The sequence below is a fragment of the Pelodiscus sinensis genome, chromosome 23 (genome assembly GCF_052426305.1).
Source record: "Pelodiscus sinensis isolate ZL-2025 chromosome 23, ASM5242630v1, whole genome shotgun sequence".
NCBI lineage: Eukaryota > Metazoa > Chordata > Testudines > Trionychidae > Pelodiscus > Pelodiscus sinensis.
In genome coordinates, this window is record NC_143074.1 from 18,302,800 (window position 1) to 18,327,865 (window position 25,066).

General features: G+C 48.8%; 1 protein-coding gene across 4 annotated transcripts in view; it reads right to left on the bottom strand.

Annotated features, from left to right (window-relative positions):
• Positions 1–25,066, bottom strand: part of BRD3 (bromodomain containing 3) — an 85,704-nt gene that overhangs the window by 39,866 nt on the left and 20,772 nt on the right. For 2 of the 4 annotated variants that reach the window (XM_075905183.2, XM_075905180.2), the window contains exons 2-4: positions 7,643–7,957; positions 2,856–2,993; positions 759–906 (exon numbers count right to left, since the gene is read on the bottom strand). In XM_075905183.2, coding sequence (XP_075761298.1) covers positions 759–906; positions 2,856–2,993; positions 7,643–7,843 — 487 coding nt within the window. In that variant the 5' untranslated portion in view covers positions 7,844–7,957. Of the gene's footprint in view, positions 1–758; positions 907–2,855; positions 2,994–7,642; positions 7,958–10,786; positions 10,944–25,066 lie in introns of those variants that run through there. The other 2 variants (XM_075905182.2, XM_075905181.2) reach the window with 2 other exon arrangements.

Below are 25,066 nucleotides of genomic sequence, written 5' to 3' on the forward strand. Positions count from 1 at the left end.
ACTTGAAATTTCGAATGTCTTCATTTGCATCCCTCTATTGAAAGAGGGTGCAAGTGTAGACATATCCTCAGTGGCCTAGGGATGTAAATGGTTAATCTTAGCAGGTGAGGCTTACTGGTTCCAGTCAACTTGTGGGGCCACGTCCCACGCCACGTCCTGCCACATTACACGTTGGCTCCCAAGGAGGCTTTGCTGCGGGCTCTGCAGAGTGTGCAACTGTGTAACTGCAGGATTTTTAGTGGGTTACCATTACATTTTCAAACAACTTTTTACATCCCTACTTAGTGCCTCATCTGAAATATGTGGAACATGATGTACAAAGGCCAACTGACTTGCCCAAAGCCACAACTGGGTTTTGTCTGCACAACAGCTTACTCCTATTTAGTTAAATTAGTGTAAACCCCTGTGTTTTCACCCCTGTGATTTCAATGGGCGTTAGGAGCCTGAATGACTTTAGCTATCTGGCCCTCAGTTTCTCTGTGCTATGGAGATAACAGCAGTGTCCTACCTTTCAGGCATGCTACGGGGGATAAATACATTACAGATAGGTGCTCACATATGACAGTGATGGGCACCCCATACGTACCTGAGATAGACAGACAAGCTCTAAATCAGGCAAGGAGAATCCACAAGTCCTGAATGAGGCTACACTCCTTTCTTACCCTCCTAAACGCGTGTCTATAGTCAGGCAGGGCGGAAGTGGGTCCGGAATCAGCAACGGGCTTGCAACATGTATTGCCGTCTGGTCGGGTCAGTACCTGCAGTCTGTGTGCCCGTGGCTGGCTTGCGACCTTTGCCTTTTGGGACTGGTGGCAATAACTCGACTTCCTCCTGGGGCATCTGGGCTACTTTCTGCAGAAAAATCTTCTCCAAAGCTTGTGCCATGAGGACGATGTCATCCGTGGGCTGGGTGGACAGAACAAGGCAGCACTAGCATCATGCACTCGGGAGAAGCAAAGAGGTGCCAAAAGCCTTTACGGTATCGTTGGTTTATCTATCCCCTAGCCAGAAACGTACATGGCCTTCCAATGAATGAACACGCCAAAGCTCTGAGGATTAAATAACTTTTGACCCCTTTTCTGGTGTGCACTCCAGCCTCAATCGGTACGTCTACACGGCAATAAAAAACCTGCAGTACCAAATATCCGAGTCAGGGTCTGGATGCGGGGTTAAAATAGCAGTGGAGAGATTTGGGCTAGAGACTGGGTTCTAAGGTAGGGATGTGAATGGTTAACTGGTTAACCAGTTAACTGGTAAGTCTCAGCTATTGCAGGGGCTGGAACGGCTTCCTTCAGCCCTATGGAACAAGCCTCATAGGACAAGAAGCAATGGGCTTAAATTGCAGCAAGGGAGGTTTAGGTTGGACATCAGGAAAAACTTCCTACTTGTCAGCGTGATTAAACACTGGAATAAATTGCCTAGGGAGGTTGTGGAATCTCTATCACTGGAGATATTTAAAAGCAGGTTGGACAGACATCTATCAGGAATGATCTAGATGGTGCTTGGTCCTGCTGTGAGGGCAGGGGACTGGACTTGATGACCTCTCGAGGTCCCTTCCAGTTCTAGTGTTCTATAACCCGTAACAGGCAGGTGTGTTCCAGCCAGCCAGAGCAGCCCCTATTCGCGGCGGGCCCGGCGTGGGCTGCTCTGTCTGGCTGGAGGAACCCCTGTCTGTAGCGGGACGCGGGAGCCGATAGGCCCCCCCTCCTCCCCAGCCACCTCCCGTTTAGTCGATTAATCAGCTAAATCCTACTTTTAACCAGTTCACCGATTAAACAGGATTCGACATCCCTATTGTAAGGGTATGTCTACGCAGGGGTCAAAAGCCCCTGATTGGTCTAGCTCAGCTGACTCAGAGGGGTCAGGCTCTGGGACTGAAAAACTGGACCCGGGCTGGTGCCTGGACTCTAGGACCCTGCAAGGGGAGGAGTTCCCAGAGCTCGGTCTGTAGCCCAAGCCTGAAACATCTCCATTGCCATTTTTCATTCCCCCCAACCCAAGCTCCACGAGCCTGAGTGAGTTGTTCCAGGCCAGCCGTAGCTGTGCTGTGAGTCTTTTACTGCAGGACACTTGGACCCTCCGATGTCTGTCCTGGACCAGCTGTCAAATCGCAGCCTCTACTCCAGCTGCCAAATCGCCCGTACTGGCGATTCAGAAGACAATTCTTTAGACGTCCACACCACTGCTGTCCTACCTATTGGTTTGGAGGCAGCGAGCCTGACAAAATAGTCAGGGGAAGAGAATAAACGAACCCTTCGCGCTGCAGCGCTAATTAATTAATTCATTTCAGCTCATTCCCCAGCATGGGTCAATGATGAAGTCTCTCAGGAAAAAGAAGACAAGGAGGAAAAAAAAAAAAGGATTTTAAAGCCCCACCCAAAAAAAAAGCATATATAAGCATCCGACAAAGTGATTTATGGAAGAACGCATGAGGCATGGACAGCGGATGTAAGGATAGGATTTATTTACCTGCCCTCTGCTGCTGAGAGGAGTATGTGATATTAGTTACGACTGGACAAAGAGAGTAACACTTAGCACTTCTATTCCACTTAACATCTACAAAGCGTTGTGCAAACATTAGCTAATCTGAAAAAATGCCTCGGTGGCATTAAAGGGCTGAGCCTCAGCTGACTCAGTGTGTCACCCCAAGATATAAATTCTACCTAGAGTTAAGAACACAGTTGCCAGTGCGGGCCACACAAAGACAGGTCTGTACATTTAAAGTAACGTGGTTACTATTAGTGGCCAGACGGACTTTGGGCACAAGTGATCCCCAGTCAAAAGCTGCAGCGGAATCGCCGCATGCAGGGCTCCCTGTTCCCAGTCCCAGCAGTGACTCTGTCTGCGTTCTTTACCTTGTTGTAAATGTAGCAATTTGTAAACATTGTGTTGAAGTCCTGCATACATTCACTGGCGCTCCAATAATAGTTGTGTTCCAGTCGCTTCTTAATTGTGCCCATATCCATCGGGTTTTTGATTATTTTGTGATAATCCTGTGTAAGAAACAGTAGAGATGTTACACACAACACTGCTTTAGATCTGTTTATTTACAGGGTTAGTAGCCAGCTGCTAAAAAGCATCTTCCTCTGTTCCCAGCCTCCCTTGAACCATTCACAGACACACTTCCATTCTCGGCTCAGACTGCCCAACTAACCTTTAATTTCACTTACTCCTCAGTGGGAAATTTGAATAGAGTTTTAATGTATAAAAAGGGACTTCATTCGTAAGCCTCAATTGCTCAGACATGCTGAAAAACCTATACGTAAAGGGACTCGATCAACTTAAAAAAAATAATAATCAAGTTTGCCCCCAAACGTTCTGTACCTGATATTGGGAGGAAAACAGAGTTTTCAGCCAGGTTTTTATGGAACAGAGTTTCAATCCAGCTGTCCCCTAATCTACCATATATTTGAGAGAGCTTGTATGTCTGTCTGTCTGTGCATCTATCCATCTGTCAGTGCAAGAACTCCTCCTAAACGGTAAAAGCTAGGACCACCAAATTTGGTGTGTATCTTCCTTCTATCAGCACTTAAAACAAGGTCAGGGTTTGGTTGTGCCAGGACAATGGGATGTGCATGGAATGTGACTGTTTCTCATCAAACGGAAAGAGAGGGCTGTGATAGCAGGGACAGTTATGCTCCCAAATGACCACAGGGGGCAGCAAACAAATCAGGGAGCCACTGTGGCTCGGGCAGCATGGCTTCCATCCCCACTGGCGGAAGCCACTGACCGCCCCCACCCTCTGCAATGCCAGGTAAATCTTCTAGTCTGGTTGTAAATGTAGGTTTGGTTTGTAGCACAGAATGGAACATTCACATTTTTTGCCTCTAGGCCAAACACATAAGAGCATAAGATGATCGTACTGGGTCAGACCAATGGTCCATCTAGCCCAGTATCTCCTCTTCTGACAAGTGGCCAGAGCCAGATGTTTTAGAAGGAATAAACCAATTAGGGAATTAGTAATGATCCTCCTCACATTGTCCAGTCCCAGTTTCTGGCCGACAGAGGATGAGAGACACACGGAGCATAGGGTTGCGTCCCTGCCCACATTGGCTAATTGGAACGATGCTCCCTGAACTTATCTAATTCTTTTTTGAATACAGATGTGATGCAGCGGATGCTAGAAACTGGGGCCATTTCTGTTGTCAAAGTTGGGGACAATCGTATTACTTGTAGTAAAGGCAAGACCTTAATCAGCTGAACTTTTGGAAGCTGCTTGTGCTAACCAGCTTGCTTTAAGGACTGCCTCTGGAAAGGGAAACGCTTGCAAAAGTGGACATTAGCAAAAAGGATCACAGCCTCGGCTGATGAGCATTGGCTAGTTATTCGATGCTGCTTCCAGAAATCCTGCTTTCCAAGGGCTTCCATGTCAGCTGGTGCCTGTCCAGGATTAGTCACATCGGATGTTGTGATGACACAGGAGGGGAGTTTAAGTGGGTGCAATTTGGATACTTTGAGGGACTGTGCAAGGAGTCTTCTATGTTCAGGGGTGCCCTCCATGACTAGAGCCCTGTGCCGAGGCAAAATTGGTGTCCTCGTCTGCAAGAATGATCCACAGATACCCCTCCCCATCTGCAGATGTCCATGGATATAAAGCACATCACTTCCGAGTTGCAGGTCTCTCTCCATGACTGTGGGCCATCGCTGTGCCTAACACCAGGGAATGACCTGCAAGACTAGCTGCGTCTGGAGCGTGCAAGGAGAGACCATCATGCAGCTAGTAAGGATAAGGTGGAAAACTCCATTTCCTGACCCACGGGGGTTCGAGTGAGACTGTACATGAAAAAAGCCATAGTTCTTCCACTGTTTCCCTAAATTTCTCCATGTCCTTACCAAACCCCTCCCTATGACATTAAACCCATTAAAAAGAACCATAAAGGCGTACAAGGATATTGAAATATTACACAGGCCCTGCAGTGCTTTACTCTTCAGGCCAGTATTTTAACTAGACCCTATCAACTTGATGGACTTGGAAAGAAGATCTTGATCCAGTCCATAAATGTAGGTAGTAACAAATAGGAATTGGCGCTCTCCCAATTGACATCACGGAGCCACACGTTGCAAGTCGCACTTGCAGCCAGCAGACTGTTCAAAGCAGCAGGAGTTATCTTGAGGCAGCCTGCCCAGACGCATGAGTGCCTGAAGCTCACATCTTCAGGTCTTGCCCACAGCTGCCGCCTGCCTGTCCAGGATCAGTGAGGACGAAGGAAGGCGCACGACTCGGATCACAAAGGGGAAAGAAGCTCAGAGAAATGCCCTTCGTCGGTTAGTAACCTGGCTTTCCCCCGTGTTCAGGGGTTCTCCACAGGGACTGACACCCAGGTGGGCTAGAAGCAGAGGTGCATTCGGCTGACGAGAGAAACGAAATGTCAATACCGAAGAGGAGACCGCTGTCCGCGCTGCTTCTTCTGCTTTGGGCCAGGCATACACAAGACATCTAGCAAAGAGCTGCCTTTTGGTGACAGGCATTCTCCTCTTTTCTTTCTTGGAACCAAATCCAGTAAAATCAATTGGAACCGCAGTTAAAACGGCCCCAGTGTGATGTTAGTGCCAGAATGCTTGGCAAGATTTCTCTGATCTAACTCTAGGTCAGGAGGCCTAGAAAACCCCAAAGAGAACAGTGCCCCCCCAAATGGGGGACATCAGGGAGGGGATACATTTCCCAGAAAACAAAGACCCTGCTTTCCTGCTGGGGTCTGATTTGCACGATTGTGGCAATTCGGAAATGTCAGAGTTAGGACGAGATTGAAAAAAAAACCCCTCCTGTCTGCCACCACACGGGATTTAAAACACGCCTCCCACTTCTAACTAAAAATTAACCCGAAATAAACCCTGTTGCTCTGCAACCGATGGGGTGAGCGGGTGGGTCAAAGCGGGAGCCCAGACGCTAAGAAACACTGGAAATCAGATGCACAGAGCCCTGCATATCCTCAGATACCTGGGCAGGGGGCACCCCCCAACCGCCCAGTCGCAAGGCCGAGTGGGGTGCGCCAGGGCAGGCTGCAGCACTGTTGGCAGGGAAAGGGCACCAAAAGCTCCACCCTAAATCTCCCTGCAGGGGGGGGGGGCTGAGTGTTGACCCTGCCCTCCTCCACCCCCGCCTGGTGAGCACCGACCTGTGGAGCCCGAGCCCCCTGCTGCCCCTTCTCCCCCTTCCTCCCCAGTCCCTGCTTTCAGGCTGCCTGGCTCTTCCCAGCACAACCCTGCCCCGTCCTCGCTCATCTGTGCTCCCCCTCCCCTCCGGATCATTTGCTGTGCGGATGCCAGTAAAATCCGGACTGGATGATGAATTGAGCCTGGCGGAGGCGGATCCACATTTTTGCATCCGCGCAGGGCTCTGCAGAGGCACGGTCCCGCCGCTGCTGAGACACGGTTCGTGCAAGCTGGAGTGAGCACCAATTTTCTTGAAAGTTTCCAGCAGTGGCTGGCTTGGTGCTGACTCCTGGAGTGGAGATCTGGGGAAACAAGCCCATGCTAAACGTTAACAGAGAAACGCTTTTTCCTGACAAGTGAATGTGCGCCGACAGCAGAGAAGTCACTGGGAGCTGTGCATGTACGTTTAGAAAAAGAATTGTTCCCTTGATATTTAAGAGATTCAGGAGGAACTAAGACGTTCAGAGGCTTAAAAAAAAAAAAGCCTTGTGTAACATCAATTTATGGGACAAAGATCTTGTCTACACTTAAAAAAGACTTGGTGGTAGTCATAATGAGAATCTTTCCCCCATGGAGAGGCAGCTTGTTCCAGCAAAATAACTCTTTTCCTGGTATAGCTTAAACCAGTGTTTCTCAACCAGTGGTATGAGTACCTTTAGGGGTACTTGAGAGAGGTCGGGGGGGGGGGGAGGGGTACATCTACAAAACTGAATTTTTGTTTTAATTTTTACAGTGCTTTATTATTTTTGTACTTTTTACACCCAAAAATTTCATCACCCGCCTGGCTGTGATTCAATTGTTTAAACAAATATGTTGCAATGGTAGCAAAAAAAATTGTGTGTCTGAAAACTGTAGGTACTGGGGGTACTTATAATTTTTAAAAGGGGTACTTTATTAAAAAATGGGTGAGAAACACTGGCGTAAACCAGCTCCCCGAACAGAATAAGCTAAACGGACAAAAGGGCTTTATGTACTTTGCTATTTCAGTTCTGTAGCATTCCAGCTCCTGTTCCTGATCCAAAGATTTCAGGGAAGCCACCCACTCTTGGAAATCCCATTACATAATTCAAAAAAGCAGTCCTTACGCGCCTTCTTTGAGCACAAGTCAGACGCGATTAAGGTAACATTCTAAATCTGCACGCAAACTTACAGATGGCAGAGGCCTGAGGATCTTCTAATAAACAGAGCCAAAGAAAAAATTGAAAAAAAAAAACCCCAACAACCCGCTTAATAATGGATCAAAGTTAACATAACGTCTACCAGCTATGAAGAAGTCAGGTCTCGTCTGATATGCAGGGTATTGGGAAGCAAAGGATTACCCCATTGATTGGGCTATGCAGTGGCCAACGCTCAGCCCAGCAACTCCGAGAGGAGTCAGGGACTCAGATGGGACCGGCTAACGTTCCACGTCACATGGGCAGAAACTGCACGTGGCTAAAGCAGAGCTCTCCTGGGAGAGGACACAAAGCGAAGGAAGCGGAATACTTACCGGCAGATTCAATTTAATTGCGTCCACGGGTTGGTAGAAGGGCCACGCAAACTGATGCTTCCACAAGGTCTTCACCACCACGTTTTGCATGTACTGCAACTGGTTGGTCTTCCGCCCGGGTTTGTTGGGGTTGGTGACCTCCGGCGGGGGTGGATTGACAGGACCCTGGGGAGCCTGTATCGCTGATGTGACCGTCGACATTTTCCTACCGCTGGGTCTCACTTACTGTTGCAGCAGCCACTAGGAGATTCCCGGTCTTCCTTTATGCTCCCTGAATGGGATGGATATCCCATTGCCAGGGCCCACCCATGCAACCTAGACCACGAAAGAGAGGAGGACAAGGGGGAGTGTAAATAAAGACATTTAATGGAAACAAACAAGTTCAAAAACAACACACAGGCTAGACGTGACTAACCCAATACCTTCACCTGATCCACTACACTTGCAAAATCCTGGTACAAAATCCTAGATAAAGGGATTGGATCAGCAGTTCCCAAACCCATGGTCTGGTCTAGGGATGTAAGCAACTAGTTGACTACTGGACTATCCGATAAGCATAAGCTTATCGGCAGGGCTTGACAAAGTATTGAATCTACTCGCCCGCGGCGAGTAGATTTCAGCTGGGCGCCCTGTTCATTTGCGGTGTGCGCATGCGCAATGCGGGGCTGGCGAGTGGCTTTCACCACCATTCATCAAGGCCTGCTTATCGGATAGTCCACTAGTGACTCAACTAGTTGCTTCCCGTCCCATGGTTGCCTCTATCAGAGAGAGACAGCAAGCGGGGGGAGCAGGAGCCGGTGCTGGGGGGGGAGCCAGCTTAAAAGCCGGTCCCTCCCGTAGTGGGGGACCATGTGCAAGCCAGGAATCAGCTGTCCCGGCTCGCACCTAGTCCGCCCCCCCGCCCTTCCCGCCGCGCTTGTGCTTTTTAAATGTATTAAGAGCCACCGGATCTTAATATATTTAAAAGGCAAAGTTACAGTGGAGTTAGTTCCTGGGGTTGGGAGCTAACCCCGCTGCGGCTCTGCAGTTTCCTCCCCTTATCAACTAATCAATTAGTCGATGGAAATTCCATCGACTAGTCAATTAGCTGATTAAACGCCATTTAACATCCCTAGTCTGGTCTCATGGGGTACGTCTACACTACATGGCTCCGTCGATGGAGCCATGTAGATTTGTTTATTGGGCAAAGGGAAATGAAGCGGCGATTTAAATAATCGTGGCTTCATTTAAATTTACATGGCTGCCGCGCTGAGCCGACAAACAGCTGATCAGCACGCTAGTCTGGACGCTCCCCTGCCGACATCAAAGCCCTTTGTCGGCAGCCCCGGTAAACCTCATCCCACGAGGAATAACAGGGCTGCCAACAAAGGGCTTTGATGTCGACAGGGGGAACGTCCAGACTAGCGCGCTGAGCTGACAAACAGCTGATTAGCTGTTTGTCGGCTCAGCGCGGCAGCCAAGTAAATTTAAATGAAGCCGCGATTATTTAAATCGCCGCTTCATTTCCCTTTGCCTACAACCCTCATCTACATGGCTCCGTCGATGGAGCCATGTAGTCTAGACACAGCCATGATGCTGGTTGTTGCTCTTGGTTTCACTGGTTTCTACCAGAATTTCAGATACTCATTGCAAAGAACCTGGACTGCACAGAAGCAGCTGGAAACAAAGAGGAGGAGCCAGTAGTGTTGTATACACACGGCTCCTGTAATTGTTCTAGGTTCATCACATCACGAAGAATGGGATCTCAACTGGAAGTCTGATTAACTGCGAAAGGAAGACGGCCCCAGAGATGCTCTCGCTATTTAGATGTGCTCCGTACCATGTAGGGATGTAAAATCCCGATTAATCAGTTAACCGGTTAAACGTTAGGTTAATCCAGCGTTTAACCAGTTAACCGACTAAGTGGGATTTCAGCACTGGGGATGGGAGCTTGAAGGACGGAGCAGCCCCAAGGCCATGGGGCTCCCAGCCCTGCACTGGCCCCCGGGCTGGAGCTGTTGCCAGCAGGCTCCCGCTGCTCCCCTTCACAGTGCTGGGGCTGGTGCTGCTCCAAGGCACTGGTTAAGCATTCACATCCCTAGTACCACGAAGCTCTTTAGGGCAAGGTCTGGCTCGTATTATGCTGACTACAATGGGCACTCAAATTTCCTTGTAAGTATCAAGGTGCTACAAATAACAATCAACGAGTTTGCCAGCTAGGGATGTGAAGGACCAGTCAACTGTCCGATAAGCAAATGCCGCTTTGAAACACCCAGTGCAGCCTGGGGCCAAAAAGGTGTTTCAAAGCGGCAGCACCACATGGAGCCTGGAGTCCCCAGCTGATGCCAGGCTCCATGTGGTGCTGCCACTGTGAAATGTTGCAAGGAGTCTGATGCCAGGCTCTCCGCAGCGTTTCAAAGTGGCAGCGCCTCATGGAGGAGCTAACCCCGGGCTCCATATGGCGCGTTCACCTTTAAAGTGTAGCAACAGCCCTAAGGCTGTTTCTACACTTCAAAAGGGGAGGCGCCCTATTGACTAGGTGAACTGATGCATCGACTATTCGATTAGTCAATTACTCGCAATTTAAGATCCCTATTGTCAACACCTGGAACAAACAGACAGAGCTTAGCACATTGGAAAGATGAATGCACACAAAATTCCATTATTTTGGTTCAGGTTTTTTCTAGAACACTCCTGGGTGAATTGTGTAGCGTTACTATGTCTTGGATACCACACTGTGAACAGCTTTGCTTTGTCATCCTCCATAAACATTTGATAGTTCAACCCACATCAGAACCGCAGCAACATTTTTTTTCCCGGCAAAGAGACCACGCATACTTTCCAGTGACAAAATATTTTACATTCATTCAGACAAGTACACAAATACTCTCACTGACATATGTTTCCAGGATATGTGATGAAAACACGGTCATGCAAAAGGAGGGAAATGCAGACGCAGCAGTGAAATGCGAAGAGGGAAGCAGCACAGAGAAATAACTCAGACAAAATTCTCATTGAATTATTTTTAAATCCTCATAGCTGAAAATCTGTAAGTTAAGTATAGAACTTCAAACTACCCACTGAGTAGCTGATGAGAGGGCACTAAACATGGACCACATTTAATTTAGGGGAGTTTTACAAAATAGATTGTGCATAGAAACATACCTGCACCTACATAAAAGAGAGAGATAATTAAATATTAATATTCTCAGTTGTACACAGGGAGCCGAGGCCTGAGTTTACTCAGAGACAGCCTTCCATGAACCTCACCGTCACCAAGAGAACGAAGTTAGAAGCATTTTGTGAAGGCAGTGAGATAGTGACACAACAGGCAACTTGGCCAATCAGACATCACTTTGAGTTCCAAAATAGAATGTGCAGAGCCAATAAGGGCCCATCTTTCCTGTATTTAGGAGGTGCACCTATTTCAAAAGGGGTTTTATGGGGAAAAGCGTTTAATCCCAAACAAGTCCATAACTCCATTCTCTGCAGCACTTTCCCCCCGACCCTCAATATATATCCGTGTCTTAGGCTGTGTGCACTCTACACAGTGAAACCTGCCTGAAAACAGGGTTTTGTTTACTGTCATAGATTCATAGAATCATAGAATACTAGAACTGGAAGGGACCTCAAGAGATCGTCAAGTCCAGTCCCCTGCCCTCACGGCAGCACCAAGCACCATAGATCATCCCTGACAGGGGTCTGTCTAACCTGCTCTTAAATATCTCCAGTGATGGAGTTTCCACAACCTCCCTAGGCAATTTATTCTGGTGATTAACAATCCTGACAGTTAGGAAGTTTTTCCTAATGTCCAACCTAAACCTCCCTTGCTGCAGTTTAAGCCCATTGCTTCTTGTCCTGTCCTCAGAGGCCAAAGAGAAGAATTTCCCCCCCTCCTCCTTGTGACACCCTTTTAGGGTATGTCTACACTACCCTCCTAATTCGAACTAGGAGGGTAATGTAGGCATACCGCACTTGCAAATGAAGCCCGGGATTTGAATTTCCCGGGCTTCATTTGCATAAGCGGGGATTTAAAAATGGCGGCTCCCCGCTTATGCAAATGAAGCCCGGGAAATTCAAATCCCGGGCTTCATTTGCAAGTGCGGCATGCCTACATTACCCCGCTAGTTCGAACTAGCGGGGTAGTGTAGACATACCCTAAGATACTTGAAAACTGCTATCAGGTCCCCTCTTGGTTTCCTCCTTTCCAAACTAAACAAGCCCAATTCTTTCAGTCTTCCCTCATAGCTTATGTTCTCTAGACCTTTAATCATTCTTGTTGCTCTTCTCTGGACTTTCTCCTTTTTCTCCACATCGTTCTTGAAATGTGGTGCCCAGAACTGGACACAATACTCCATTGAGATCTAATCAGCGCAGAGTAGAGTGGAAGAATGACTTCTCGTGTCTCGCTCACAACACTCCTGTTAATGCGTCCCAGAATAATGTTTGATTTTATTGCAGCAATGTCACACTGTTGATTCGTATTTAACTTGATGTCCACTATGACCCCTAAATCCTTTTCTGCAGAACTCTTTCCTAGACAGTCATTTCCCCTTCTGTACGTGTGAAACTGATTGTTCCTTCCTAAGTGGAGCACTTTGCATTTGTCCTTATTAAGTTCATCCTATTTACCTCAGACCATTTCTCCAGTTTGTCCAGATCATTTTGAATTATGACCCTATCCTCCAAAGGAGTTGCAACCCCTCTCAGGCTGTGTCTAGACTACATACCTTTTTTCAAAAAAGGGATGTAAATTAGACACTTTGAAATTGCAAATGAAGCCAGGATTTAAATTTCCCATGCTTCATTTGCATAATGGCGGTCGTGGTTTTTTTCGACAAGGGGCTTTTCGATAGAAAAATGGCAGTTTAGATGGGGATCTTTCAAAAATAAAACCCTTTTTTAAAAGATCCTGTAAATCTCTTTTTTTTTGAGGAATACATGATCCTTTTTTTGTTTTGTTTTGTTTTGTTTTGTTAGAACTTCTCTGGGTCTTTCTATCCTGCTTCCATAACATGATCATTTGAAGGGATTTTTTTTAAGGTATTGGACGGGCATCTAGGAGATGAGAAGTCAATATGGCCTGTGGGTGTTTTAAAACTTCTCTGTGCCTCATTTCCTCAATTGTACAATGGATGGATAATAATCCTGCCTTTCTGCCATATTCTGTCAGTTTTGTCTAATTAAATGAAATGGGTGCTAGCTCTTACTATGCTTTTTCTAAAAGATACACTTTAGGAATTCATTCAGGGCAGTTCCACAGTCTGTATCAGTGTTTCTCAACCAGTGGAACCAGTACCCTTCGGAGGTACGCAAGAGAAGTCCGGGGGGTACGTTAACACAACTGAAATTTGGAGAAAACAGAATTTTTGTTTTAAGTTTTACAGCGCTTTATTATTTTTGTACTTTTTACACCCAACAATGTCATCGCCCGCCCGGCTACGATTAAGTTGTTTCAACAAATGTCTTGCAATGGTAGAAAAAAAATGTGTGTGTCTGAAAACTGTGAGCACAAGGGGTACTTATAATTTTTTTAAAGGGGTACTTTATATAAAAAGGTTGAGAAACCCTGGTCAGTGTTACAAAGAAAGCCATACTGTGTGGCAACAGGGGCTACTTGTGGTCAGGGCAGCTACACAAGGTGGGGAGAGGGGCAGTTCTGCTTTCCTGGAAGGGGCAGAGCCTCAGGTGGAAGGGACAAGGCTGGGGAGCAAGTACTCCATGTTAAATCCCTCCCGTGCCCTCCAGCCCTCAGCCGCTTTTCCGGAATAGGCTGCGAGCTGTCTACACTGGCCCTTGAATTTCCGGAAAAGCAACGACGCTCTACTGTACAAAATCAGCCGCTATTCCGGAAAAACTATTCTGCTCCCGCTCGGGCATACGTCCTTATTCCGGAACACTGTTCCGGAAAAGGGCCAGTGTAGACAGCCCAGTAGTCTTTTCCGGAAAAAAGCCCCGATCGCGAAAATGGCGATCAGGGCTCTTTTCCGGAAAAGCGCATCTACATTGGCCACAGACGCTTTTCCGGGAAAAGGGCTTTTCTGGAAAAGCAGCCTGCCAATGTAGACGCTCCTTTTCCTTTTCCGGAAAAACTGAATAGTATTCCGTTTTAAGCAGTTCCGGAAATTCATGCCAGTGTAGACACAGCCAGACAGAGTTCGGCTGTGCCAGGACAATGGGATGTGCCTGGAATTTGACTGTTTCTCATGAAATGGAAAGGGAGGGGTGTACTAGGAGGAACAGTTACACTGCAGAATGACCACAGGCTGGCAGCAACGGGCCAAAAATGGGGGATTGGGACAGCTATACCACCATTGGGTTGGCAGGGTGGAGAATCCATCTGTTCCCCAGCTGTGCCCCCTACAGCTGCAGCGGCCATGGACAGGCACTTCTCACCTGGCCCCAAGTAGGGCTGCCAGGTGTCTGGTATTCACCCGGACAGTCCGGTATTTTCGGCTCCTGTCCAGTAAAAAAATTCAGAGAATACTGGACACCTAAAATGTCCAGTATTTTCTGAATTTTTCCCCAGCCACCATGCTTACCTGGTTCCCCAAGGCTGCCGGCACAAAATGGCTGCTGACCAAAAGACCTGGGTCTTAGTGCTCAACCACTCCCCAGTTTCTATCCTTGGAGTCCTTTTTTTTTGGCTCAACAACTTTGGTTCGCCCCCCCCCTCCCCCCCCTGCTCTTTTTTTCTTCCTTCAACAGATTTTTTTCCCCAGTGTTATCTGGTTAACTGATTGAACAGGATTTTACATCCCTAAATCCCACTGGCTACAACTACAGATGGTTGTAAACTGAAACTCTGCATAACCAATAGTGCTGAATACGTGACCATTCAAATCCTTGATTCTGCAACGTGGGCCCAGATCTATTTAAAATTAGGGATGTAATAGTGTAGTCAATTAACCAATTAACCGATAAGCAAAAGCTTATCAGTTAATGCTAAAGACCGGTGTTTCTCAACCTTTTTTTTTATAAAGTACCCCTTTTAAAAAAAATTATAAATTCCCCCAGCACCTACAGTTTTCAGACACACAAAATTTTTTTCTACCATTGCAACACATTTGTTAAAACAACTTAATTGTAACTGGGCGGGTGATGAAATTTTTGGGGGTAAAAAGTACACAAATAATAAAATTCTGTAAAACTTAAAACAAAACTTCAGTTTTCTCCCAATTTCAGTTGTTGACGTACCCCCCCAGACTTCTCGAGTACCCCTAAGGGTACTCGTACTACTGGTTGAGAAACACTGCTATAGACTACACACATTTCTCCCCCCTCTTGCCAGTAAATTTTTTAGCAGGCTGGCCAGCAGCCCGGCTCAGTCCTGGCTTGCTATGGGTATGGGACCTACCCCTGCTGCAGCTCTGCATTTAAAGTGTATTAGGAGCCAGGTGGGCAGGCAACCCAGCTCAATTCCAGCTCGCACAGGGTCTAGGAACTCAGACCCCACTCCCCACCTGTTGTCGGACAAGGGCTGCTGCCTCCCTGCAGGGTGACAGGCAGCTAGTCCGCGAGGGGAGCTGGTTTTTAAACTGGCTCCCCTTGCGGACTAGCTCCCGCCTGTCACCCCATGCGGCTGCCTCTGATACAGAGGCAGCAATGCAGAGTGGCAGGGGGTTCCTCAGGGGTGGGGCTGGAGCGCACTGGCTGCTGCCCTCTCCCGCGTGGACTATAGAATAGTTGAATAACCAATAAGAATTCATGAAGATAACCGACTATTCAATTAACCGATATTTAACTTCCCTAGTTCAAATGTGCGTATTTCTGTGTTGCCTGCTGGTAAAACAACACCACTGTAAAGAGTCATTGCTAACATCGGAAAAGCTTGAATGTGTATTTGCCAGTGGATTCGTCACTGTGAAAGAGAATGTGTGGGGTATATCAGAGCTAAGAGAGAACTTCTCCCACTAGCTGGGCCTGAGAGTTTTGCTGTACGATGTATTATGTATTAGGGATGTTAAAAAGTGTGTGTGGGGAGGTGGTAAATGTAGGGTTGCCAGATGGTTTCAACAAAAATACAGGACACACTTGACATTTCATCACAATCTACATTACATTTTATTTAGAAAATACCGGACATTTATATTTTCTCAATTTGTGTCCCGAACAGAAAGCTCAAATACTGGTCTTTCCAGTTCAAAACCAGACACCTGGCAACCCTATGTAAATGTGTAACTGCTGAATTATTCCAGCGGCTACACGTTTATACACGGGGAAGGAGGCGGCTCTGCGGGAGCTCGTGTGCGCAGGGAGCCAGCTTTTAAGCCGGCTCCCTGCGAGCGCCAGCTCCACCTGCCTTCCCTGTCCCCTGCCCCTGTGATACAGTGGGGAGGGCTTGTGTGTAACCGTTATCCCTATCATGTATAGGGACACAAGAGGATGCTGGCTACTCAGTCCTGGTGACTTGTTAATCTCCTCTTATGTCCAAGTAGCCCAGACCAAGAGGGTCGACAGCCTTGCCAGGCCCCTGGGCATGGGAGCTTGCTAGCTTCATGCTTCTGGAAGCAGTGGGGCCTCGGGCGGAAGGGGCGGGGGATAGAGCAGACAGCCCTCAGTGCCCCCTTAGGCCATGTTGTGCACCACCCCCCACTAGCTCTCAGAACCGCTAAGAGCACACCACCCAGCATTCCAGCGAGGATTTAAAAGGCCCCGGGCTCCAGGAGTTGCCCCTGCCACAGCAGCAGTAGCGGCGGCTGGGAATGCCGGGTTCTTTTGAATCACCAGGACTCGGGACAATTGCCCCCTTTGCCCTTCCCACCCCCACTGGTGGGCCTGCCCAGACCTAACCCGGCCCCATCGCGGGCTGGAGCCCAGAAACACCAGTATTTTCCAACATTCTTTCCCCACCCAAAAGAGCACGTCTTTGTAGACGTGTTTCACCCGTCAGTGGGTCACAGAACTGTCAGAGCATTTCCACAGCGTCAGCTTACTTTACCGCAGGGCTGTCTTTCCCTCAAGGGTTATGTTCCCAGCACACACCGTAAGAAATGAGATACAAAAGTAAACGCCCTCCATGGAAGGCTACACTGTAACACTCTATATTTCTGATCACACAGAGAGATCTAAAAACACACCGAGAGAAAACAGGCTGCTCCCCAGTTCACCTCACTTTGCTTTAAGCCGGCGCTTTCCAAAACTGACTCTACCCAGGCCCTGAGCCCACAAGCAGGATGAGGAAATCCACCATCCCCACGACGCCGGCTCCAAGGGACGGAGCCCTGTTCTCTGCCATCCAAGGAGGCGAAATATATTTTTTATGGAGCACCTAGTGCATACTAAGCATTTTCCAAACACCTCAGGATAGTCCCTGCTCTGAGGAGCTCACAATCTAAGGGCAGATAAACAAGCAGACAGGAGAGTGCCAGAGGCTGCGATCCGCAAGGCTGGCGAGACTAAGGATGTTAAGTAGCGGGTACTGACTAATCGTGTCCCCGATACAATTTGTACCAAGTACACGATTAGTTGATAAGGGGCCACCACGTCTCTGCAACATACGTGTAGTAGGAGCCAGGCGTGCAGGCAGCTCGGTTCCTATTACATTTAAATGGCAGAGCTGCCACAGGGGTAGGTCCAGGATGGAAGCACGTCTGGCTCGCGCCGGGTCCGGACTGCTCCCTGACCCCACCCCCACACTGCAGAGACAGTGCTGGGGGGAGGGGGACCAGCTTTTAAGCCAGCTCCCCCCAGCACCAGCTCCTGCTACCCCCCGTTGCTGCCTATGATAGAGGCAGCAAGGGAGGGAGGAATGCGAGAATGCCTAAACTTACCAGGTAGTCGACTAGGCTTACTGGGGGTCTGGGCTGTGGGAGGGGGCTCCAGATTGGGGCAGCCAGTTGGGGTACAGGAGGGGGGGAGGGCTCCTGCTGGGATGGCAGGCTCCAGGGTCCCTTTTCAGAAGACTCCTTATTCCTCATAGAATAAGGAATACAGGGATGCTGGAAAAACTCTGTAGTGGAGACACAGCCTGAGATAAAGGACGGCCACTCACACGGCCCACTCAGTAGCTGAGGTTGCCCTTTCCTGCTCTGGAGCTTCCTGCGTGTTTGCCGCCCGGGTTGCTTTGATTTTGCTTTTCTTCTTTTTTTTCACTTCTCTTGCTTCCACTTTTAAATGAAGGGGAAGTGGCAGGGTAACACCTTTTGGGGGCCAAGTGAAAGGGAAGAAGTTGGAACAGGCTAGGGCGAGCAGCCGGCAGGCAGGAATTCGGAGATTCCAGAGGAGTGTGGGAGTTGGCATGAAGACAAGGCCAGCGAAAGCTTCGCTTGTGAGCCGTCTTTAGTTTGGGGCAAAGTCTGATACTTTATTGGACGTGTGCACCTCCTCCTGCCCCATCAGCCCTGCTCTTGGCTGGAGCCTGGGGGTGCTACTGGAATATATAAGTGCTAAAGCCTAGAAACAGGCAAAAATGTGGGAGATCATGGGAGAAGCAAAGCGAGAAGGCACTCCTACTCCCTTCAGTATCTGCCGGTGTGCACTTTTGCACTCGCAAACACTCACACACCAGGTGTTGAGTCACATGCTAAACAATCACCGAGGTTCCAAGATTCATGCCTGAGGGGATGTACGTCTCCACAGCAAGCGCTACAAATGAGGCATCGCCGCACGTCTGGTGACAACACTGCGTGCTGGCCGGAGAGAGCTTTCCTGTGGCGTAATTCCATCTCCAGGAGAGGCGGTAGCTACATGAGCGGCGGAAGACACTCCCCTCCCACCACAGTGCTGTTCCTGCCAGCAAGTGGCTCGGGGTCCCTTGCATTGCTCAGTGGGGTGGCTTCTGTGTGACAAAGTTATGCCATTGTGAGAGGCAGTGCAACAGCCCCGAGAGAGCAGAATGTGTCTGACAAACCTGATATTGCGCTGGTGGGAATCGTGCGCTGAAAGCAGAGGCGTGCACATACTGTCGCATGGCCACTGGCAGAAGTAAAACACACAGCCTAGGCCTCCGCTTTGACTGTGGCGTACACTGATGCATGGGGGGGGGGGGATTTTTAACCCAAGGAGAGGTCTGCCACAAAACCTAAATTATTTACTACAGGTTGCACCTCTAAAATCCGGAATTCTCTGGTCATGCTCCGGCATGACCACGGATGTTCCAGGATCAGAGTCCCAGTGTGCTGCAGGGCAGTGAGGGCTGGAGAATCTGCATGTGGCTCAGTTGGGCTCTGAGGAGGGAACCAGGAAGCCAGCGGGGGGGGGGGGGGGGGGGCAGAAATGACCTTCCTGGTCCAGGAAAATCCCTCATTCGGGACCAGTCTGGACCCGAAGGTGTCAGACCAGGGAGGTCCAACCGGTATTTGTCTTATCGTAACGACGACAGCCCTAGTTACAGGGCAGGACCTAGGGTTGCCAGATGGTTTTAACAAAAATACCGGACACACCTGACATGACATCACAATCTACATTACATCTGGTTTAGACAATACCGGACAGTTCTATTTTCTCAATTTGTTTCCCGAACAGAAAACTAAAATCCTGGACTGTCCGGTTCAAAACCAGACACCTGGCAACCCTAGCAGGACCCCATTGTGCTAGGCCTTGTGCAACTCCAAAGACCGGCCCTGCCTCAAGCAGCACACGATCTGAGCCACGTGCGACTTAAGTTCACTCTTCAAGGCCCCAATTCAGCAAAGCCATTGAGCCCATGCTGAAGCGTCATTGTCCTCAACCATCAATTATTTGTACAGCAGCAGCACTCGCGAGGCTCAGCCACGGACCGGTGTGTTAAATACTGTACAGAGGCTGAAAATATTATACAAAGTCTGCCCCAAAGGGAGCTTACAAGAATTTAGCCCAGTGGTGGGAACCTGGGGCCCACCAAGGTTCTATGTACGGCCCACAAGATGTCTTGTTTTCTGCTGCCCGCGTGCAGCGTTGCCGCATTCCACCGATTGCCGTCTGCGGAGGTTTTTTTCCTACCGATATTACTCATGGGACACGCACGTAAAGCCAGGGCACGGGAAGTGAGGTGCGGGCCGATTGCTCACAACACTGACTGCGAGAGCCGGGCGCTCTCTCTGCGTCCAATCAAAGCGCTGCTACGGTTCAATTGGCACCCCCGGCAAATTCTAGGTACACAAGCACAATGAACAACATTGCCTGATCCCAGGAGGCTGTCTTGGTTTCAACAATCTTGCGGCGCACTGAGATGAAGGGCCACTGATGGGCCCGCTCACTAGCCTAGCTTGCCCATTGCATGTATTTAAATGGTTTACTGACTACAGGCAGACTTAAGCGTGTGTTTTAACTTTGTGCCTATAACTTTCTGATAAGAGCTTAACCTGAGACGCGTATTAGCCTTCGAGCCATATTTTTCCATTTTAAATCCTATATTTTCCCCTTTATAGTCCCCAACCCTCTAAACTTTGAGTAACAATAGAAATGGCTCTTGTGGGTTTCGGGCTGCGGGTCTGCTATTCCTGTTGGAATCTCACCCGCGCACCACCCAATGCTCGGTCCGTCCTAGGCAGCAGCTCCCAGCTTTACCAAACAATTCAAAACAAAACCCCAGCCCAGGCTCACAGAGAAATCTTGCTTCCCCTGAGTCAGAGTCTGTTCCGCTTAAATGCGCCGCAGCCTCCCCCACCGAGGACTCCGTCAAGGCTGCGGGTTCTGGCGCTTCACTCAGCCAGCCTCGTCATCAGACATACAGCCAGGCGGAGAGCATTTTCCTTTTCTCTTTTTGCTTGGCATGGCCGGCATGGGTCAGTCGCCGGAGCGACAGTTGGCATGGAGAAATCACATTAATAATTCCCTCCATCCGGAGGAGAACATTTCGCCCCATTGACAGAGCCCGGAAACTGCCTGCCCGGTGGAGGCCGTTTTCAAATAAAGCGAGAAAGCCCCGTGAAACGCAGCGTGTGCCAGTAAGCCTGCTGCTTCGGCTAACGGCTCTGCCGCTTCCTTTGGCAACGCGGGACAGTGAACAGGCTGCTCGTGCCACGGCTGCTCTCTGCAGAGCAAGGGAGGGGGGCGGTACTAAAAACGTGTCCTTATTGCAAAACAAAAAGGGAAGGGGATCTGTATGAACAGCTAAGCCCACCAACTCTTTCCCGCTGCAGGAGGCTGCATGGTGCCTTTGGCAGAGATCCAAAACAGGCAGAGTCCCAGCCCACCAGCGATGAGAACATAAATCTAGCAGGGGGAAAATAGGAGGTTGTTGGGAGCAGTTATTTCTGCGTGTTAGAGAGTCGTTCCCGTACCTCTTCGGTTTGCCCCACTGCGGTTTATAATCAAGGGGCATCCAGGGGTTCTAGCGGAGATCAGGGCCCCCTTGTGCTTAGCACTGTACGGAGACTCAGCAAGGGAAAGTCCGTCCCCAGTTTAGGGAGGTGAAAGGTTAACCGGTGGGGGCGGGAGCAGCTCTCCACCTACCATGGGCAGAAGACTGCTCCAGCCCCGCAGGGGCCCGCTGCAGGTAGGGGGGCGGCTCTCATCCAGGGTTGGGGAAGGGATGGAGTGGTCCCCGACCTTGATCCCACTTAGTCAGTTAACCAGTTAATTGTTAGGTTAACCTAACATTTAACCGGTAACTGATTAACTGGGATTTTACATCCCTAGTACCCACAGGTGCTGGAACTAGGTACCTCCTCCCTGCCCCCAGCTTGAAAAGATTTCTATTATACCAGGGGTGGGCGATAAGCCAGATGCAGCTCAGCAGGGTTAGCCCCTGGCAGGCCATCGGCGCTTTATTTACCCACCCACCGCAGGTATCACCGCTTGAAGCTCCCGTTGGCTGCGGATCATCTTTCCCAGCCAATGGGAGCTGCAGGAACATAGGAACAGCCATACTGGGTCAAACCAAAGGTCTATTTAACCCAGCATCCTGTCTTCCGACAGTGGCCAATGCAAGTGCCCCAGAGGGAAGGAATAGAACAGGTAAACATCAAGTGATATCCCATGCTCCCCGTCACCTATTCCCAGCTTCTGAAAACAGAAGCTAGGGACACCATTCCTACAATCCCTAGCTAATAGCCATTGATGGACTTATCCTCCATACATTTATCTAGCTCTTTTTTGAACCCTATTAAAGTCCTGGTCTTCACAACATTCTCTGGCAAGGAGTTCCACAGGTTGACTGTGTGCTGCATGAAGAAAAACTTCCTTTTGTTTGCTTTAAACCTGCTACCTATTAATTTCATTGGGTGACCCCTAGTTCTTGTGTTATGAGAAGGAATAGATCATTTTTCCTTATTTCCCTTCCACACACTAGTCCTGATTTTATAAACATCTATCATATCCCCCACCCTTAGCATCCTCTTTTCCTAAGCTGAAAAATCCCAGTTTTATTAACCTTTCCTCATTTGGCAGCCATTCCAAACCCCTAATCATTTTTGTTGTCCTTTTCTGAGCTTTTTCCAGTACCGAGATATCTTTTTTGAGATGAGGTGACCACATCTGCATGCAGTATTCAAGATGTGGGCATACCATGGATTTATACTGAGGCAATAAGATATTCTCTGTCTGGTCCATGCTGCTTCCCATGGCTCCCAATGGCTGGGAATTTTGATCCATGGGGAATGGGAATTTCAAGCAGCCAGACTTGTGGAGGTGCAGGTGAATAAAGAGCCAGCAGCCCAACAGAGGCTAACTGTGATAAACAGCATCCAACCCATGGGCCTGATTACTGCCCACTGCTTGTATTCTATACAAGGATTGCCTTTTGATTCAATGGCTCTCAGCACTCCCACTATGCAAATTGCTCCTGCTCACCTGTCCCACCCCAGCGAACTTATAATCTAAACTGACACGACAGATAAAAGGTGGAAAGAGAAAAGAAATGAAGTGACTTGCCCAAGGTAACACAATGGGGCAGTGGCAGAGCTCAGAACTGAGGTCTCTGGGCTCCAAGTGCCCTATCTGTTAGATGGTGTCGCTCTTGATAAGCAAGCTTGGAAGCTTTCAATTCATATTGTTAAATGTCGACTTCACACTATACCAGCGGTGGGCAAAAGGGCCTCCATGGGCTGGATTCGGCCCGCCGAGCAGGTGAATCTGCCCCGTGCAGGCCCTGCTGCTCCCCCGCCCCCAGGCAAATTAGGACCCGGGGGCGAGGGAGCATGCAAAGCCTCCTCCCGCCCTGCCAGGAGCATGTGGTGCTTTGAAGCACAACATGCAGCTTGCAGGGTGGGGGGCGGGGAGAGCAGAGGAGGCTTTGCATGTTCCCCCCACCCCCAGACCAATCAGGTACTCGGGGCGGAGGAGCTGCATGAAGCTTCCTTCACCCTGCCCAAGCCCTGCAAGGAGCCCGCGGCACTTCAAAGTGTCACATGCTCCTCGCAGGGTGGGAGGAAGCTTCCCGTGCTCCCCTGGCCCCAGGCCCTGATTGGCCTGGGGGCAGGGGAGCATGCCAAACCTCTTCCAGGGCATGGGTGACTAGTGGGAAGGGGGGGGGGGCAAAGGGGCTTCCCCATCCTGGGTAGCCCTGCCCCTTCCTGTTTAGGTCCCACCCCTTCCGGGGTGACCCAGGGCTACTTTAAAAGATTTTGAAGTGGCCCCCGGGCAAAAATGATTGCCCACCCCTGCTCCATACCCACAAACCAACGAACAAATATTTCCATCGACCATTGAAATTTGCAGTTAAGGAAAGGAACAAAAATGCTGCTTGAGAACTGATTAGAGTTTGACTTATGATGACTGAGTTTGTATATTTTGATCCAAAACCTCAAGAGTTTGTCTTTTAACTTTTTGAGTCTCAATGTCTATGGTTATTAAGTCATTGTCTGAGCCCCCGGCAATTTGCTGGCCCTCCTCATAATTTCCCATGATTATGGATATTTAAAATGGATACAAATGAAAACATACTTAAACACCAATAACTTTGCCCGCTGTAATAATTTAAAACAGGTAAAACCGGGGGAAAGTGCTTAAAAAACATCAATATTAGCCATCAAAATTATAAAAAAGACTCAGCCAATCCAACTTGTCAGCCAAGAAATGGCTAGGGTTGCCAGATGGTTTCAACAAAATACCAGCCACACTCGACATTACATCACAATCTACATTACATCTGATTTAGAAAATACCAGACATTTCTATTTTCTCATTTATATTTTCTCAATTTGTTTCCCGAACAGAAAGCTCAAATACTGGACTGTCTGGTTCAAAACCGGACACCTGGCAACCCTAGAAATGGCTACTCTGCTCATGCAGGAGTGAAGGACATCAGCTGAACCCTTCAGAAGGGGTGGTCAGGCCAGAATAAATCCAGCACTATTTCCTTTAGCAGTTACTAGGGCTATGTCTAGACTGCAAGCCTCTTTCGAAAGAGGCTTTTTCGAAAGATACTTTCGAAAAAGCCTCTTTCGAAAGAGAGCGTCTAGACTGTACACGGAACTTTCGAAAAAGCAAGCCGCTTTTTCGAAAGAAAGCAGCAAGTGAGTCTGGATGCTCTCTTTCTAAAAAGCCCTGTTTGCTTTCAAGAATGCCTTTTTTCGAAAGAACACTTTCGAAAAAAGGCGTTCTTCCTCGTGGAATTAGGTTTACCACCGTCGAAAGAAAAGCTGCATTCTTTCGATTTAATTTCGAAAGAATGCGGCTGCAGTCTAGACGCAGGTGAAGATTTTTTTCGAAAAAACCCCTGAGTCTGGACACAGCCTAGGTTAGGAACTGGGACTTTGAGAGGCACAGATCAAATCCCTTCCTGTGAGGGCTAACAGATTTTCAACCCACTGCCAAAAGACAACGGATTACAGGCATTGTGTTAGACGGGGAATTAATTAATAAAATTGCCTGTATGACCAGCCAGGAGATGCCTTGCTGAGAAACAAGAGACTTTCTCTCCCCTTTAGACTCTGATTTTGTTTATTTCACCCTAAAAACTTAACCCCCCAAGGCTATGTCTACACTGTCGGGTTCTTGCGCAACAACGGCCGTTCTTGTGCAAGAATCCGCAGAGCGTCCACACTGCCCTCCCTCTCTTGCGCAAGAAGATTTACAGTACGGCGTGGTAAGAGAAGGCTTCTTGCGCAAGAGAACATAAGAACATAAGAACGGCCATACTGGGTCAGACCAAAGGTCCATCTAGCCCAGTATCCTGTCTACCGACAGCGGCCAGCACCAGGTGCCCCAGAGAGGGTGGACCGAAGACAATGATCAAGCGATTTGTCTCCTGCCATCCCTCTCCAGCCTCTGACAAACAGAGGCCAAGGACACCATTTTATCCCCTGGCTAATAGCTTTTTATGGACCTAACCTCCATGAAATTATCTAGCTTCTCTTTAAACTCTGTTATAGTCCTAGCCTTCACAGCCTCCTCTGGCAAGGAGTTCCACAGGTTGACTACACGCTGTGTGAAGAAGAACTTTCTTTTATTTCTTTTATTAGTTTCTTTTCTAACAGGTGTAAGCTCTTGCGCAAGAGGGCAGTGTGGATGCCCTGTAGCGGTTTCTTGCGCAAGAAAGCCCTATGGCTCAAATGGCCATCAGAGCTTTCTCGCGCAAGA